This window comes from Schistocerca serialis, chromosome 4 (genome assembly GCF_023864345.2).
Source record: "Schistocerca serialis cubense isolate TAMUIC-IGC-003099 chromosome 4, iqSchSeri2.2, whole genome shotgun sequence".
NCBI classification, from domain to species: domain Eukaryota; kingdom Metazoa; phylum Arthropoda; class Insecta; order Orthoptera; family Acrididae; genus Schistocerca; species Schistocerca serialis.
The window spans coordinates 663,239,311-663,257,188 of NC_064641.1; the positions used below are offsets into that span (position 1 = coordinate 663,239,311).

The 17,878-nt window shown below is 40.9% G+C and overlaps 1 protein-coding gene across 2 annotated transcripts in view; it reads left to right on the forward strand.

The window, feature by feature from the left end:
* Window positions 1-1,295: 1,295 nt before the first annotated feature.
* LOC126473135 (tRNA methyltransferase 10 homolog A) overlaps window positions 1,296-17,878 on the forward strand; it is a 37,136-nt gene continuing 20,553 nt past the window's right edge. The window contains exons 1-3 of one of the 2 annotated variants that reach the window (XM_050099992.1): window positions 1,296-1,814; window positions 2,149-2,314; window positions 14,831-14,971. In XM_050099992.1, the coding sequence (XP_049955949.1) occupies window positions 1,510-1,814; window positions 2,149-2,314; window positions 14,831-14,971 (612 nt within the window). In that variant the 5' untranslated portion in view covers window positions 1,296-1,509. The remainder of the gene's footprint in view (window positions 1,815-2,148; window positions 2,315-14,830; window positions 14,972-17,878) is intronic. The other variant, XM_050099994.1, reaches the window with a different exon arrangement.

Consider the following 17,878-nt stretch of genomic DNA (forward strand, 5'->3'; position numbering starts at 1 on the left):
TGTCCCTGCCACCCGTTACAAACGTCTGAGTCTCCCAGTCTATATCCGGCAAATTAAAATCTCCGCCCAGAACTATAACATGTTGGGGAAATCTACTCGAAATATTTTCCAAACTTTCCTTCAGGTGCTCCGCCACAACAGCTGCAGAGCCAGGGGGCCTATAGAGACATCCAATAATCATGTTTGAGACTGCTTTAACCGTGACCTTCACCGAGGATATCGGAGGAAACAGTTTCTCTTGTGCCTCCACCGTCCAGTCAGCAGACATCGCCAGAGCAAGTGCCGCATAGACACACACGAGCAGGTCGGCGGGTACGCTTCAAGTACCCATACGTCCCGGGTGCTCCGCACTTTCAGCAGGGTGGCTGTGTGACGAACAACAGTGATTTCGAGTGGTCGCGCTAAAAGCAGAGACGTTCCAACGCAGCAGAGTATGACTGCGCACAGAACCCCTTTGGTTTCCTGATTATTCTTGGTTTTTTTATTTATCTACTTCGTGTTCTTTTCTGAAATTATTTTGTTAGTTTTTGTGTGATTGATAATTTGATTATGTTTTGTGGATGTAGTGAAACAATAAAAGCCAAGTAACACTCCAAGAATTTCTGCGTTATTTCAGCAATGTATATTAGTAACTTCAATGTAATCTTCAAATTTAGTTCACATGATGTGTTTACCTAACTTCATTAACAAAAACGTTTCCCCACATGACGAAAACTCTGTAATATCGCGAGAAAATCCATCCGCAAACTGTCTGAAATCGACTTAATATCTTGCTGCACATAAAAGTAAAATCGAAACACAGTGCAACTCTTGCAAAACATACTGAGGCCAGTTCCATGTTTGTACACTGAATAGTTTGCCTGCTTGACCGAGTTGAATGAAATGTAACATTGTGCGTGCGTTCTTGTGCCGGACACGGCAGATGACACACACTGAGAATCTTCTTAAAGAAGGAGAGGAGGTAGCGAGAAGAAACTCCCTCGTCAGAGAATATGCTTCAAATTTTTTATTCATACGAAACTGAGAACTTCTTCAGAGAATGTTCTTTCGCTCTGAGAATCTTCTCCGGAGGATGCTTCCTTTTTTATTCATACTACTCTATGTTGACAATGGCCCTATACAAATTCACTTGATTGTTGGGTCCGATGTGTGTTTGCTGTCCTGTAAATATTGGCCAAAGTTGGTGCTAGAGTCGGCACCAATGCATGGACGAAGAGTAAGCACTAAGCAGCATTTTGACGTGTGGAAACGCTAACGCGCATGTAAGCTTAGTAATGGGGGAGGTTGAGCACGTGTAAGAAATGCTTGTGGACACCTGCCTTTAGACTGTGGCTTAAATGTTGATCTCCTTCGATTTTAGCATGGATTTGAGTCTCTTTGCTATCTGTGGCCAATGGAATCGATCTTACGTTTTCGATTAGCCTGAACAAATTCGCATCAACGAAAACATGTTGTGATGTTAGTAAATAATTTGTGGTAGGTGGTGAAAAAAAATAGTAATAGCAAAATATGGAAGACAATAAAAAATGCGCCGACATTCAGGATTGCGAATTCTCTGAGCAAAAATTCTCAGAAGTGGAGAATAACCAAGTAAAACGTGAAGCCAATGAAATAGATAACCATGACATTAAGAGATTCAAAATCGAGCAAGACATAAAAATAGGAGATTTAAAAGCCTATGCTCAATCTACAGCGTGTGGTAATGATTTTTCAGTGGATGAGAAAAAAATTATTTGGTCGGACGCCGTATCCAAAAAGAAAATGCGGAAACTTCTCAAGATACAGAAGTGGGAGGAAGTAAAAAAGGAGAGGAGGTAACGAAAATTAAAGAATAGAAACTTATTTATCTATAAATTTTTGCAGATTTGCTCCATTTTCTTAACATTACCTGCGGCACAATGAAAATCGCTGCGGATCTCAAGGCCTTCATGAAAATTTGTTTTTGGTGTGTTCCCTGTCGAATGGTGTTTAGAAACAAGCGATACATAAAGTATCTACTGCTGAAACTTGATTTACCGCACTGCAAGACGTGAAACAATCTAGTTTCGTGAATAATGATACAAATACAGCAGGCCTAGAGACATTTTCTATTTTGTGTCAATGATAGGCTATTTGATGTAGTGAGGACTATTTTCTTGTTGTTCGCAGGGCACAAGAGAAAGAACGTGCGAAAAGGAGAAGAATGCTGGCAAGATTAAATAATATAAGTCTAGGACCATCACGGAGCTTTCTGAAGAAATGTACAATGGCAAATAGTAAATGCAAAGTCCGTGTTGTCATAGACCTGTCATTTGATGATCTGATGTCCGATTCGGTATGTACTGTGGCGTATATTAGATTTAGTAACTAAGAAAAAATCTGTTACAAAATTTGTTGTTGCAGTTCAGAGGAAGTTCGGCAGTGATTACTTCTGTAGTCTCATGACATTGAATCGATTGGTGAATATTTTTTTGGTAATTGGGTTCAAGTGTGGCATCCCTCCCCTCTCCCCACACCAAAATTCTAATGTTTATTCTGTGCCATATTGTAAAGTTTGTAAAGTGGATTGAACATATGTATGTGGATCCGTGATGGGTAAGTGCTGTAGAGTTTAAAACAGATATTTCAATGCTCTGCAGTGTTATTCTAAGATAATTTACCTTCATGTATATTTTATGTGGTGTATTGCATCCGTTACAGGCTTAAATTTTTGTTATATCTGAAGTCTTCAGTGGGAGACCAAACTATAAAGTCCAGTATTGTAGATTTTATTCCAAATGGAACTGTTGGAGAACTTTCGTATGTGCAAAATAGTACTATTTAAAAAATGAAAAATCTCCACATATTCATGTGAGCAGAGTTGTATTGTGTTCTGTGATATGTTTGAAGGCTTACTGTGTAGATTTTTTAAAGTATGACTGTCAAGTGAGGAATGCAAATGTGGAACAGAATATGAGAAAATAAGACTTTTCCGTCCAGTTTTGATCTGTTGATTGAGTAGTGGTCTACCTTAGAAAAGGCATTTGTGTGTCATTGACATACTTTGTTAGTATTACAAAGAGCAAGAGCAAATGATTAACTCTATGGCTCTGTATGTGCCCTATCCTTTGTTATGTTAATTTCATGATCCCTATGTGAGATAAATGGTGGTGGCAGGTACAGAATGGTCCTTCACGTGTTGTCAGGTTCATTAATAAGTGTGCTCACAGAGTATGTTGAAGAAAGTAATAGTTCCATTTTCTGCTAGCAGGTGAAAATATGGTGCTGGAAGCCATCAGAATGTGAAATGTTTCCTGTTTTGATGTCAGTATACTGTTTTGTTGCTTGGCAACATGTGTTGATTTCCTTTGTGAGGTGACTTTTGGTGTACAGGTTTAAGAATGTTGAAATTTTCCATGAAAAATGCATTGCCTATTGAGAAGAAAGATTATGCACTGTTGCTAAAATTGTTCTATCAGAATGGCAGCAACAGTAGTACTGCATTGCGGGAATATCGCCGACAGAAACAACTGTGAAGAGACCCACGTGTCAATAAATGGGCTAAAGAATATGATAAAGAAAGCTGAAAAACTGGTCAATTAGATGGTTCAGCAGGGAGAGGGAGGTGGCCCATTCCCATGGCAGTTGTTGATGAAGTGGCTGTACCTATAATAGACTATATAACAGATGCCTCAAATTCTGCAGCCAGTGCTTGAGCCGTGTCATGGGAATTGCCTCTCACCTGGTCAACAGTTTGAAAGATTTTGTGATGCATTTTACTCTGGTATTTCTGTACAGGACTCAGTATTTGCACCACTGAGTGAGGTGGCGCAGTGGTTAGCACGCTGGACTTGCATTCAGGAGGGCAATGGTTCAATCCCATGTCCGGCCATTCTGATTTAGGTTTTCTGTGATTTCCCTAAATCGCTCCAGGCAAATGCCATGATGGTTCCTTTGAAAGGGCGTGGCCAACTTCCTTCCCCATCTTTCCCTGATCTGATGAGACTAATGACCTCACTGTTTGGTCTCTTCCCCCAAACGACTCAACCATCGGAATGTGCACTAAATGAAGCCCCAAGATAGGCTACAACACTGTCACTTTACCCTTTGTTTTTTGACACCCATGGAAATGGGTGACATGGTTGGGGAATATTCTTCATATGGACGAGGCACATTTTACTCTGCATGGTGCGGTGACTGCACAGAACTGTAGCATATGGGATTCTATGCTGCCACATGATGTGCAAGAACACCCACTGCATGCAGCTTATGTGTAGTGAGGTTTCACAAGCTCCTCCATATTCAGTCTGTTTTTCTTCAAGGAGATGATACCTCTCGAGCCTGTTGGGTGTACAGTGACATCTGCCCATTATAAGGACCTACTTGTATAACATGTGATTCCAGCTTTGCAAGAAGTAAATTGTGACCACGCCACTATTTTCAAGGTAGGAAGGGGTGACACCACATGTCACTTGTGAGGTGAAAGATTTACTTCAAGAAAGTTTGGTAATGACAGCATCATCTCTATGCAGTTTATAGATGTGTGGCCCTCAGGGGCTCAGCCTTCATTTGCTGCGTATGGGCTTGGTGACCCCTGGGTTCTGAACTGGGTACTGGTAAGTATTGTCCTTGATCTTAAAGTGTGCTGTGCGTCAATGGGATGCATGGCTGTTGATGTGGAACAGTTGTTAGCAAGCATTCTGTGGGGAAAGTGCTGCACCTTAGTGTTATAAGGCTTACCTAGGCCTACGGGGCTCTTTCTAGGTATACCCTTATTTCGCTAGCTGCTCGTGGGACCGAGATGGATCCTGCAAAATTTTCTCCTCCTCCTCCTCCCAGTGGAATGGTTGGGCCCCTGGTATGTACCAACAACCAATCATTCAAGAGTCCTCATTTGACAAGTATTCCAGATTCTGGAGTTGTCAAGAGTAGTTCAATAATTAACAACAGAATGCATGCTGCAGGTTATAATGCATTTTTGATAGAAGAGAGGGAACCTTTGAGAAAGTTTCCCTTTTTACATTCAAAAGGGTTTAGAGGGCATCATGGAGACGTTAACATTAGTCAAGTGGTTGCACAATGGGATACAGTTGGTTGAAACCTCCAGTTCCCAACAGTCAATGAACCTGCAGAAAGCGAAAAGCCTTTTGGGAATATGCCATTGAAACTGAGCTCCACACAGCGATTGATTACAGCAAAGGCACTATGACATGCAAAAATCTGGTGGACATTCCCAAAGAAGATAGCACACTGGACTCGCATTCGGGAGGACAACGGTTCAACCCTGTGTCCGCCCAACCTGATTTAGGTTTTCCATTATTTCCCTAAATCACTTCAGGCAAATGCCAGGATGGTTTCTTTGAAAGGGCACAGCCGACTTCCTTCCCCGTCCTTCCCGAATCTGATGAGACTGATGACCTCACAGTTGGTCTCCTCCCCCAAATCAACACAACCCAAACCAAAGAAGAACTGAAAGTTGAGTGGACCATGGATGGTGGTCTCAAAAAATTGGCTCATTTATACTGACTTTCAGCAGCTTGAATCTTCCAGAGCACATCAAAGGAGGTTTACTTCATCTCAGTTGATGCCTTTTGTCCCCAACCCATTGTGCTGTTTTAAATGGCAGCACTTTGGGCACAGTACTCTTGGTTGTAAGGGAGAAGCTCCTTGTCGCCACATTTGCTACCTCCTTTGCTTTTGTTCTCAAACAGCCAGTTCAGAAGACCAATGCTGCGACACAAATGGAGGTTGCTAGTGTCAGCAGTAGTATCTATGTTTGTCAGTGCACTTGTGCTGCTGCAGTTTCTTCAAAGCTCATATGTCCTGCCTGGAACATCAGAAAAGGCCATGGTTGCCAATGTCGTGGAGCTCTCTGCTCCTCTAAAGGTGCAGTCTGGTTAAAGGCCGTGGTTGCCAATGTCGTGGAGCTCCCTGCTCCTCTAAAGGTGCAGTCTGGCTCATTGTCCAGTGCTACCACCAACACCTCCATGATTGTGGCTACGAAACCTCCTCAAAAAAAAAAAAAAGGTCAGTCAAAGGCAAAGAATCAGTTACTGATGGAGACAGGTAGTAAGCAGGCCAACAGTGTCGACTTATCTCTCTATGATGTCTCTCATGTTTCATGTTCAGAGCCGATGGACTTTAATGTCAGCCTGGGGAACTCATTTCACCCCAAAACTGAGCCTCAAGCCACTATGGGTTCCCCTCCCTGGCGGAAAAAACAGGGCAAAAGTGCAATCCAAATGATAAATGTCTCCCATATTACAGTAGAACATTAATGGGTTCAGAACACATGCAGAGGAACTGAAACTCCTAGCACAGAAAATGCCTGCTGTGCTTGTGCTTGCAGGAAACATATTTAAAAACTTCTGGTGGCCCTGTACTATGAGGCTACGCCCTTCATCACAAGGATGTTCTGACTGGGGAAAGGGCTAAGGGACTGGTTGCTGTGTTTGTGAATAACACACCACTCCTCTGCTCCGTCGTTGGTTATTGCCCTACAAAGCGAAAGCTGTTGCAGGTCATGTGGGTCAGTAAATCACTATCTGCTCATTGTGCTTACCTCCACAGGATGTGATGGACACTGGGGCTGTCACAGACCTTATAGAACAACTCCCCTGCCCATTTCTCCTACTAGGGGATTTCATTCCCCATAATGTATTATGGGGCTCGAATTATACTTGCCCTAGGGATTGAGTCTTTGAGAACATCTTGATGTCTCAGGAGCTGTGCATCCTCACCACAGGTAGTTCCACTCATTTCTCGGCTGCTACTGGGTCATCCTTGCCATCAACGTCTCTTCAGCCCTTGCAGACTCTGCTCAGTGGGAAGCAACTGATGACCTTCATTCCAGTGACCATTTCCCACTGTGGATCCACCTACTGGATGGAGCATTACTTGAACACAAGCACTGAAATGGATGGTCAGCAGGGCTAACTGGATGCTGTTCAGCCAGGTAGCTGGCTGTGTTTGAACACGTTTGAACACCGTGACACCATCCAAGAACGGGTGGACCACTTCACACAAACAATCCATCATGTTGCTGACTTACTCATCCCAAAATCATTCGGTCACCTTAGGAGGCAACTTGTACCTTGGTGGACTGATGAGTGCCACTCAGCAATTTGGGTCAGGCATTTGGCTCTTAGAATGTTTAAAAACCACACAACAGCAGAGAACTTAAGAGTCATGAGAGCCAAGGCTCGACGCATAATTAAGGTGAGTAGGAAAAGGTCATGGCAGGTGTTCTTGGACTCCCTCAACCATTCCACTTGCTCTACAAAAGTATGGGAAACCACCAGGATGATTTCCAGTAAATACAGTTGTTTACCAGCAGCAGCAGTGCTGAAGCAAAGGTTTCTTCAGGCAATACCCAGAGACATCACTCAGATGATGGCAGAGCATTTTGCAATGACTCCTGCCAAAGCCAGCCAGGATCTGGCATTCCACCACTAACATATGACTTTTGAGAGGGGCAAGTTGGACTTCAGATTCAACTATTTTGAATCTTACAACCTCCCTCTCTCTATACTGGAGCTGTATTTGGCACTGTCTGAGACTCGTGATGCTGCACCTGGTCATGACCAAATCTGGTACTGCATGCTTCTACATTTGCTAACAGCATAATAGGAAATCCTCTTCAGCTGATTTAATTTGATAGGCAGACGGGCTAGTCCCCCAATTCAGGGAGAGAGGCAGTTCGATCTCTCTCTTCAAACCAGGAAAGGACCGCACATGTCGCCTTAACGAGCTGTGTACGAAAGACCCAGCAGTGAACAGTTAAATGTTGTCTGGTCTGGTCTGGTCTGGTCTGGTGTGGTTGTCAGATATCAGGCAACTCCTTAGCCACTCTTAGTGTGGATTCCGGAGATTTTGGTCCACTGTTGACAACGTGACCCTGCTAGAGGCAGCTATTCAGCAGGCATTTCTACATAAACATCACTGTCTTGGTATATTATTTGAATCAGTACTGCATACGACACTACTTTTAGACGCAGTATACTTGTGCAACTCCATCAATGGGGCTTTTGCGACCACCTCCACATGTTCATATGGTATTTGCTGTCTAAATGGTTGTTTTGGTCATTAGTTTCTGACACACTATTGGATCGTTTTGAGCATGAGAATGGTGTCTCTCAGGGCAGTATTTTAAGTGTTACCCTCTCTGCCATAGCCATAAACAGTATCATGTGTACTTTAAGGAGTCCTGCACAATGTTCCTTATTTGTGAACATTTTGTAATTTTCTGTTCCTCCTCTAGTGTTGCAACAGTGACTCGTCAGTTGCACATTCAGATTCTTTATTAGTCATTGGCCACATGTAGTGGAATGGGCTTTACATTGATGTACAGTAGCATATGTTATATTAACCCTTTTAGTGCCAAATACGATCTGATCGTGATCCAGATTTTCGGCGAAAAATGCCAGTAACGATCTGATCGTGATGCCTTTCTCATTCATTTTTTCCGCGCTTGAAGGCAAAGTTGTTAGTATTTCCTAGCGAATGAGAAAGGCATCACGATCAGATCGTTACTGGCATTTTTCGCCGAAAATCTGGATCATGATCACATCGTATTTGGCACTAAAAGGGTTAATTATTGTTCACATTGGATGTACAAATAATTTATCCTATATTAATCAGTGTTACAGAATTGTAATTCTAAGCTCAATTTCTACAATACAAGTATCCAAGAATCCTCTTAAACTGTAGAATGGATTGTTTACCATCTTCCTTTTAAAATTATTGAAAGGTGTATTCATTGCAGAATGTGGCAATTTATTAAAAAAATTCAAACAGCTCACTTTGTGAGAGTTACCGGTTTTGTCAGCCTACGTCTAGGAATGTCAATACTTGTTTTATTTTTGATGTGTTATGTTGTTTTTTGTTTATATTAGTGATGCATAGCTGTAAGGATTTACCACTCTCATTATTTTGGTCTTAGTGAATAAATGGTGTTAGTGTTCCCTTGGACCAACCTTAGACACTATTCTTAGTACGTTTTTGTGAATCAGTAATGTATAACTAACATGAGTGACCCCATACAACAGCCCGTAGGGTATGAAAGTTGGAAAAAATCTGAAGTGAGCTATCCTAAGATATTCATTTCTGACTATATCAGAAAATTTCCACATGAAATAGGACACCCTTGATATCTTTCCGCAGACATGATTAGTATGGAGTTGCCAGTTTTATTTGGAATCAGTATATATTTCAGCCAGTTTTATGGATTTTGCTTCCATGTCTTTAGCAGCAGGCTTTGAGTTGCCTCTGGATTGCACAGTCATTTCTTAGATGTGAACCAGTTTAGTGTTAAGAAGAGTGAGTCCTGTTATTTCTGTCGTAACCTTAGCCTAACTCAATCTGTGGTGATTAATGTCACCCTCATAGCAGAAAACTGACTGAAGCCCAACATAAAGTGGTAGATGTTAATTGCAGAGAGATCATATTCTTATTTTCAAATGCAATAAATATCTGATTAACAGTTTCAGCGACTGCAAAAAAACATGGTGAAACCCATGCAGTCTACAACAAAGAAGGTTATGATTTTCAAAATAGTTTCTAAGCTGTGTGTGAAAAATTGCTTAAAATATTTTGGAAAATATTGTAACAATAGACACTGGCCTGTAGTTCTCAGAGAGATGCTTGTCCTCCTTTTTGTATATAGGTACAGCATTTGAAATTTTGAGCTGTTCTGAGAAAACTCCAAATTCAAGGCACTTACTCACAATAAAAGCAAGTGGTTTGGAAATAAGGTGTATTGTTCTTTTTATTGTGTAGTTAGATAGTAGCAGTCCATGCTTTTTGTGTCTAAATTTTATATTAGTAGTATATAAAAACAAAGATGAGGTGACTTACCGAACAAAAGCGCTGGCAGGTCGATAGACACACAAACAAACACAAACATACACACAAAATTCAAGCTTTCGCAACAAACTGTTGCCTCATCAGGAAAGAGGGAAGGAGAGGGGAAGACGAAAGGAAGTGGGTTTTAAGGGAGAGGGTAAGGAGTCATTCCAATCCCGGGAGCGGAAAGACTTACCTTAGGGGGAAAAAAGGACAGGTATACACTCACACACACGCACATATCCATCCACACATACAGACACAAGCAGACATATTTAAATATGTCTGCTTGTGTCTGTATGTGTGGATGGATATGTGCGTGTGTGTGAGTGTATACCTGTCCTTTTTTCCCCCTAAGGTAAGTCTTTCCGCTCCCGGGATTGGAATGACTCCTTACCCTCTCCCTTAAAACCCACTTCCTTTCGTCTTCCCCTCTCCTTCCCTCTTTCCTGATGAGGCAACAGTTTGTTGCGAAAGCTTGAATTTTGTGTGTATGTTTGTGTTTGTTTGTGTGTCTATCGACCTGCCAGCGCTTTTGTTCGGTAAGTCACCTCATCTTTGTTTTTATATATAATTTTTCCCACGTGGAATGTTTCCTTCCATTATATTTTTATATTAGTAGTTACTACATCTTTGGGTGTGACAACATCCCAATGGAGTTCATGTACTGTAGGAAGCTGATCAGCAAGTATATCAGTTGCTGTTGTCTTTGACTGTATACAAGGGTTGTTTTTTAAGTAAACGCCATTTTTATTTAAAAAAAAAGATACAAATACTTTTGTAAAAAAACTTTTATTTTCTGATTCTACACACTTTTACCTATTTTTCTACATAGTTGCCTTGTTTATTTATGCACTTGTCATACCGTACAACTAAGTTTTTAATTCCCTCTTCAAAGAATTCGGCCACCTGCTCCGACAGCCAAGAGTTCACGGCCGCTTTCACTTCATCGTCGTCATTGATGCACTGCCCGCCAAGATGGTGTTTCAGGTACCGGAAAAGGTGGAAATCGCTATGAGCAAGGTCGGGGCTGTATGGTGCATGGTCCAAAACTTCCTAGCCAAAAGAATCAATCAAATCCCGAGTCTTTTGAGAGGTGTGAGGCGTAGCATTATCGTGCAGGAGCAAAACTCCTTTTGTCAGCATGCTGCGCCTTTTGTTTTGAATTGCTCTGCGGAGCTTCTTTAGAGTTGCACAGTAGGCATCTGAGTTGATTGTCGTTCCTCGTGGCATAAAGTCCACTAGCAAAACACCGCGCCGGTCCCAGAACACAGTTGCCATAATCTTGCGCTTTGACAGTGTCTGTTTGGCTTTGACCTTGACAGGTGAGGTTGTGTGTCGCCATTCCATCGATTGTCGCTGGCTTTCGGGAGTGATATGGGATACCCATGTTTCATCTCCAGTGACAATTTGACTCAACATGTCATCCCCTTCTTCCTCGTAATGAATCAAAAAGTCCAATGAAGTGGCAAATCTCTTCCTTGTGTGGTCCTCTGTGAGGAGTCTGGGTACCCACCGAGAACACAGTTTCTTAAAGTTTAGGTTTTCTGACACAATTTTGTACAAAACCAATCTTGAAACTTGTGGAAATTCCAAAGAAAGAGAGGAAATTTTGAATCTTCTGTCCTCACGAATCTTTGTTTCGACTGCAGCCACCAAATCATCAGTGATCACAGAGGGCCGGCCTGAGCGTTCTTCGTCATGGACGTTCTGACGGCCATTTTTAAACTCTCTAACCCATTGACGCACTTTACCTTCACTCATTGCATTCAAGCCATAAACTTCTGTTAACTGACAATGAATTTCTGCAGCTGATAGGCTTCTCGCGGTCAAAAAACGTATCACTGACCGTATCTCACACGCGGCAGGCGATTCAATAATCGTAAACATTATAAAGTATCACAGCGATGGGTACACGGCAGCTATAGAGCTGCAACTTGCATCAGTGTGAACGGGAAGGATGCCGGCAAGTAGCGCGGTGGCTTGTTGCGGCGTCCGCGCGAACAACGGGACTGTACGTGCGGATGGCCCTTACTTAAAAAACAACCCTCGTAATTTCAGATCTTAATTCATTTTCTACAGTAGTAAAGTATTTATTGAGCTCTTCTGGCTCAAGCAAAACACCTTTAGTTTGTGTTGAAGTGGATTCTTGTTTTGTAATATCCCAGGCAGTTAGTTGGAGCTCATTTTATGTAATTTTCGTAGGCAACTTGTTTGGCAGGTTTAAGTTTGGCTTTATAATGTTTTTCACATTTCAGGTAAGCTTTATAAAATATATCATACTGCCCTGTGCAACATTTGCAATTACCTTTACACATTTAGTACAGTGAAAGTATTTTTTCCCTGATACTAGCAAGATCATCAGTGTACTATTTAAGCTTTTTACCTTTTTTGTTTGGTTTGGAACTGTTTCTTTTCAGTGGTGAGCAAGAGTTCCATAAATCAATATGTGTCTTCAAGAAATTATTAAAGTGAGTTACAACAGTTGATTTATCAACATCATAGTCATAAACAAAGTCCCAGTTTGTGTTTCTAAGGCAGTCTGGGAAGAATTAAATACATTCCTCTTTCTGACCTCTAACCCATGTCAAGCTTGGCCTCTTGTTTGTTGTCATGTATTCATTATCTGGCTGTGCATAGTGATATGTGAGGAGTAGTGGATCGTGATCTGCAAAGCATTCATCTGCTATACTAACAGAGTATAAATGTTATGAGAAAAGATCTTATGAGAAATTATCTGTAATATTGTCCAAACAGCCATTCTCAACTGCTGGGCTATTGTTAGTACAATATAAATTTAAAGATCTGGGTAAGTTTAAAAATGTTTTTGAGTTGGGCTCATCTGAGCCAGATAACTCTATGTTGAAGTAACCACATACTGCAACATTTGTTTTGAGTTTTAAGATTTTTCTTATCATTTGTTCAAATTTCTCAAAAAATAAATTAACGTCACCATTTAGAGATCTAAGCAAACTGGCAATTATGATATTCTGTTTGATGAGTCTACTAAATTCTCTGCTTAATTCAGAGAAGTATGAGATTACATCTATTTTAGAAAATTTTATGTATTGCCTGATAAATATTGCACCTCCCCTCCCCCCATTTTTTCTCCCATTTGTGCACAGTATAGCTGCCAGAATGTATTCATTTGGTATGAAAAATCTACTTTATTTTCTGTAAGCCATTGTTCTGAGATGCACAATATATCACATGTTTTTACCTTACAAAAATGTTTCAACTCTAATAATTTATTCCTAATACTGTGAATGTTGAGTTGCATGAGGGTAAGTAATTTGTATTTTCTTTGCTTTCTCTGTAAATGATTAGGAACATGATTTTTACATGAAGTTGTTATACTCTGTGATGATTCTGGAACTAAACTTTTACAATGTTGTCTAAAAAAGAGACTGGATCTTCCTTGACTGTACACTTTGTTGAACCCATTCTTTTGTTTCAAGTCTTTTCTCAATTATTCTGTAAACTTGATTGCACAAAAAAATGTTTTGCTTTGTAATTTAAATGTGGCCCATGTTTGGAATGCAAAGATCAATCAATATCATCTACATCACATTTATCATTCTGTGAACAAAGCTGTATGATCTGAGTGCTTGTTTTGTATAGTTCTCTGTTGACGCCTGAACTTGTGGTTAAATAGTGTCTGTGGGGTATTGTAGCAACAACTGAATTTTTTGATTGGTTATATTCTAAGAACTTCTTTATATCTGTAATACAGGCATCCACTTAAACACTTAGCATTATTTGCTTTTGGCCGATATCTTCTGGGACAGTGCTCGTTTTTGCTCCTGGTTTCACGATTCCAGTAGCTGCACTGTCACTATTTATGTCCTTAAATACATTGGTTAATTTCATTCCGTGAATATCAGCCAAAAACAGCATATTGTATTTATTACGTCATGGATTTTTGTTTGAAGAGCCACTGTCATTAGCTGTCAGTTTAGTTTTCCGTTGTTTTGAAAAGTGTTCATTACCATCATTATTAATACTGCAGTCAGTACCTGTGCTGCTTTTGTGACTATGTTTGCCCTGGCTTTTTGTCACTGGTGATACACACATTATTCCCGTACACACATTATTCTTCTAGGTCTTATTTGAAGCACTAGAATTCTTGTTCAGAATAACAAGCTTGTTATTATTGGCTTTTTTGTCACATGAGAGTCACTTGAACACGGTACACCACTTGTGTGTTGATCACTCTGTGTTGTTAGTTTTTTCTTTACTTCTTCGAATTTCTTTGTGTGGTCTTCATATTTGGAATGTGCTGTAGCCATTTCTCCTTTTAGTGTGTTAATTTCTCCTTCTTGTATGATGCCAAAAGAACTTTGATATTGCTTACAGCTAAGCACTATGTAGATAGTTTTTCTGTTACTATTTTGTGTTTCTTTAAGAGTTCGTGTTCAGAGTGTATTACTGCGAGATCTTCTTTTACTGTGTTTATTTCCTTTGAATTTGAGATTTATTTTCACCCAATAACATGATACCAACACTTGCATTTTGTGCATAAAATACCTCTTACTACCTTTTTGGAGCTCATATTACATATGGAATGACTACATAATAACAAAACTGAGAGATGATCTTTGTCACTATCCTTACTCGGAGCCATGTTTTTTTATGCAACTTGCAGTGCAGAGATTAGAGGAGTGGGCTGCAAAGACAGGTTTTCAGTTTTCTGCAGGTAAGTCAGGTAAGTGTGGTGGTGGTGGTGGTGTGTGTGTGTGTGTGTGTGTGTGTGTGTGTGTGTGTGTTCATTTTAATCATTCTTGTTATATTTTTAATTTACTGACTTGTATATGAGGGACACAGCTCTACATTTTAAAGACTCAGTGAGTTTTCTGGGCCTCAGTTTTGATTCCAAGCAGTCGTTGTTGCCACACCTCAGAGACCTGAAAGCCAGAACCCAGAGGGCTCTGACAGGGTGTGTCTACTCCAGTTGTGTAGGTGTTTCATGCATTCACATCTAGACTATGAGTGCACTGTGTGTGGGTCAGCGAGGCTTTTTTACCTGCAGATCATTGACACTATCCACCACGAGGGGAATGGGCTGGCCGTGGGTGCTTATAGACCCAGTCCCATCGCCAGCCTTTGTGCTGAGGCTGTGGGGAACCACCACTCACGATCTGGCAACAGCTGCTCATGTTGCGTCAGCCATGTAAGTTCCTTGCAGCTCTGGAACATCTTTCCTCCAGTCATCCATGAGCAACAATGCTCTTTTGGATCTGCATGCAGCATGTGCTGGAGTCACTTTGTGTGGAGCAAGTACAACCCAAAATCCAGGCTTTTAATTGCATGCCACTCTGGTTACTGCAGATGCCCCGACTAATTTTAGATTTAGGGCAGCACAGGGGAGGTTTCACACCTGCATATGTTTTCAATACATTATTTTATGACATTTCAACTGAGCGTCACAACTCTTCAGTTGTCTTTATGGATGGGTCCAAACAGGGGTACTTCATTGGTTTCTCCGTTGTTTCCCTTGTCATGTCCTTAAGGTCCGATTGCCTTGAGGCTTTTCTGTCTTTGACACAGAATTGTGTGATCTTGTGGGCACTGGAATAGATGAGATGTGTTTAGAGTGCTAAATTCCTTGTGTTACGATTCTCTTGAGTGTCCCTCACTCTCTACAATGCTTGTACCCAGCAGATAAAGTCCAGAATATCCAGGATGCCCTTGTCCAACTATAACAGCTGGGAAAGGAGATGCCTTTCTGTTAGGTACCATGGCACATGAGTATTGTTGGGAATGAAAGGGCTGATGTAGCAGCTAAGGAGGCATGTCCTGATCCTCAGTTATTTCAGCGTGCCCTCCCCCTGCATCCTATCACCTTGCTGTTGAGGTACAGAGTCATGTGTTGGTGGGAAGACGAGTGGCTGAAAGTCACAGATAATCAGCAGCATCTGTAAAGCCCACAAAGTGGCTGTGAAGATGGGATGAGATCCTCCTTATTCGTCTTCGCATTGGCCACAGTCCTCTGACACATGGCTTCTTGTTTCAGTGGTAGGATCTTACAGTGTGTGATGCTTGTGGCATGCAGACCACCATGCAACACATTTTACTGGCCTGTGTTTTATTTTCAGACCAGAGGGCAGCAGCAGATTTTTCTTGGTAAAGTAAGTTTAGTCTAGCTCTTGCTCCATGTCATGGACAGAGTTGTTTGTGCATTAATTATCAGTGTTATTTTTGATGTGTACAACTGACTGTAAATATACTCACATGGTGTAGTTAAAATCCTCATTGTTTGGATCAGCTGTTTACAGTCAGCTCAGCTACTATTTTTGGTTATTATTCTTATGGCTCTTTTCTGTAGTTGTGTATTTGTTCCCCAGAAAGCAATTGAGTGTACATACGAATAGCATGCAACTAAAAGACACTGGCTGTTACACACTGATGACATTCTGTTTGCAAGTGTATTTGCATGTTCACAGCACCTCCCATGAGAATCAGTCTCCATTCCTAGAAATTTTCTGTTACATATTCTGTAGTGGTGCTATTTCCATTCAATTTGAGAGTGTTATTTTTCCTCTGCAAACTGAAATTCATGGCATTTGTTTGCTTTATGTTCAGTGTCACTTTACCACATGTTAACCAATTGTAAATTTCCTTGAGGGTTTCATTTGCTTTCTCTGCAGGGTTTTCTCTTGTTTTCTCAGTGAGTGTATAGTCTAGAAGTGAATCTTTCTTACTGACAGCTCACTAGCATTGTACCGTTGCCTATTGACAGCAAATAACCAGCCAACGAGGGCCTGCACTTGAGCAGGAAGCTCAAGTCATGTTGCAACTCTGTCTATTGTTCTCATAGCATAGGCCATAGTGTACGAGACTGCTGAACCATTAGCTTGGGTTCAACCTTTACCATCGTTTCAAATCCAATTTTTGTATCGCTCTCTCATTTGACTTTAGGAATCCAAATGGAGAACACATTCGGTGACACTGACTCTGGCAGGTTGCTTGAATTCGCGTGTGCAACAGCCTGATTGGCTAATTTCAGTGCTAATTAACTCGGGCATGGCGCAATGCATTGAATTATTTTCTTAACAATTATTTCTCAGCACAGCCTACCCTGCAACACCCTACAAACTTTTCACACTGTTTCTGACTACCATGTATATAGCTCATAAGAGAGTAGAACATCCTACTCTTTCTAAATTACTTGTGTCACTTCAAAAGATGATCTTTCATTGCATACAGTGCTGAAAGACATAGGTTTCATCTGCTATTCATTATTCAACGGTCGAAAAATATTAATAGTAAGATGTAGTTGCTGGGTGGTGCAGATTCCTGCATGTTGTTGATGCTTATGTTTGTGCTGCTAGGTAATGTGCATAGTAGCGACCATGTGCAGAGTGCCGCAAGCCATGTTTGGCAGCATTGCCAATACCTGCCTGAAATGCCAAAACCAATCACTTGTCTCATGGACTGTTATATTGCAGTTATCAACAAAGATAATTTTTTTCTCCATGTCTAACACTATTGGGAATGTCATTGGAGTATACAAGGAACAGTATTGGCCCTAATATGATACCCTGAGGAAGTCTTGGTTCTGGTAAGTGTTTTACTAAAAGTTTAGGCTCTACCCTGTCTGCTAGGTATGATCAGCTACACTTCTTATTCCTAATGTTTCTAGCGTATTTAGAATAATCTTATGGTCAGCAGCAGCAAAAGGTGTGGAAACATCATAAAATATGCCCGTGACACAATTATCTTTGTCAAGAGCATGAAGTACTACTTTTTTGAATTCTTTTTTAGCTGATTCTGTACTGCTGCCACTTCAGAAACCAAACTGTGATTCACTTGAAAGGTTGTATTTATTCAAGTAATTCATTAATCTGTCTTTCATAATTGATCCTGTTATTGTTGAGAATGAGGCAACAGGGAAATGCGCAGGTAGTTTCAGTGTCTTCTTTCCTTAGTGGAGGTGCAACTCATGCCTGTTTTAAATACTATGAACATTTTCCTGATGTTCTTGTTACAGTTATTATGTCTGTTAAGGGAGCATGTATACAATGTATGCATTGTTTCAGTGCTCACACTGGTACTACATTCAAAACTACTTACTTTT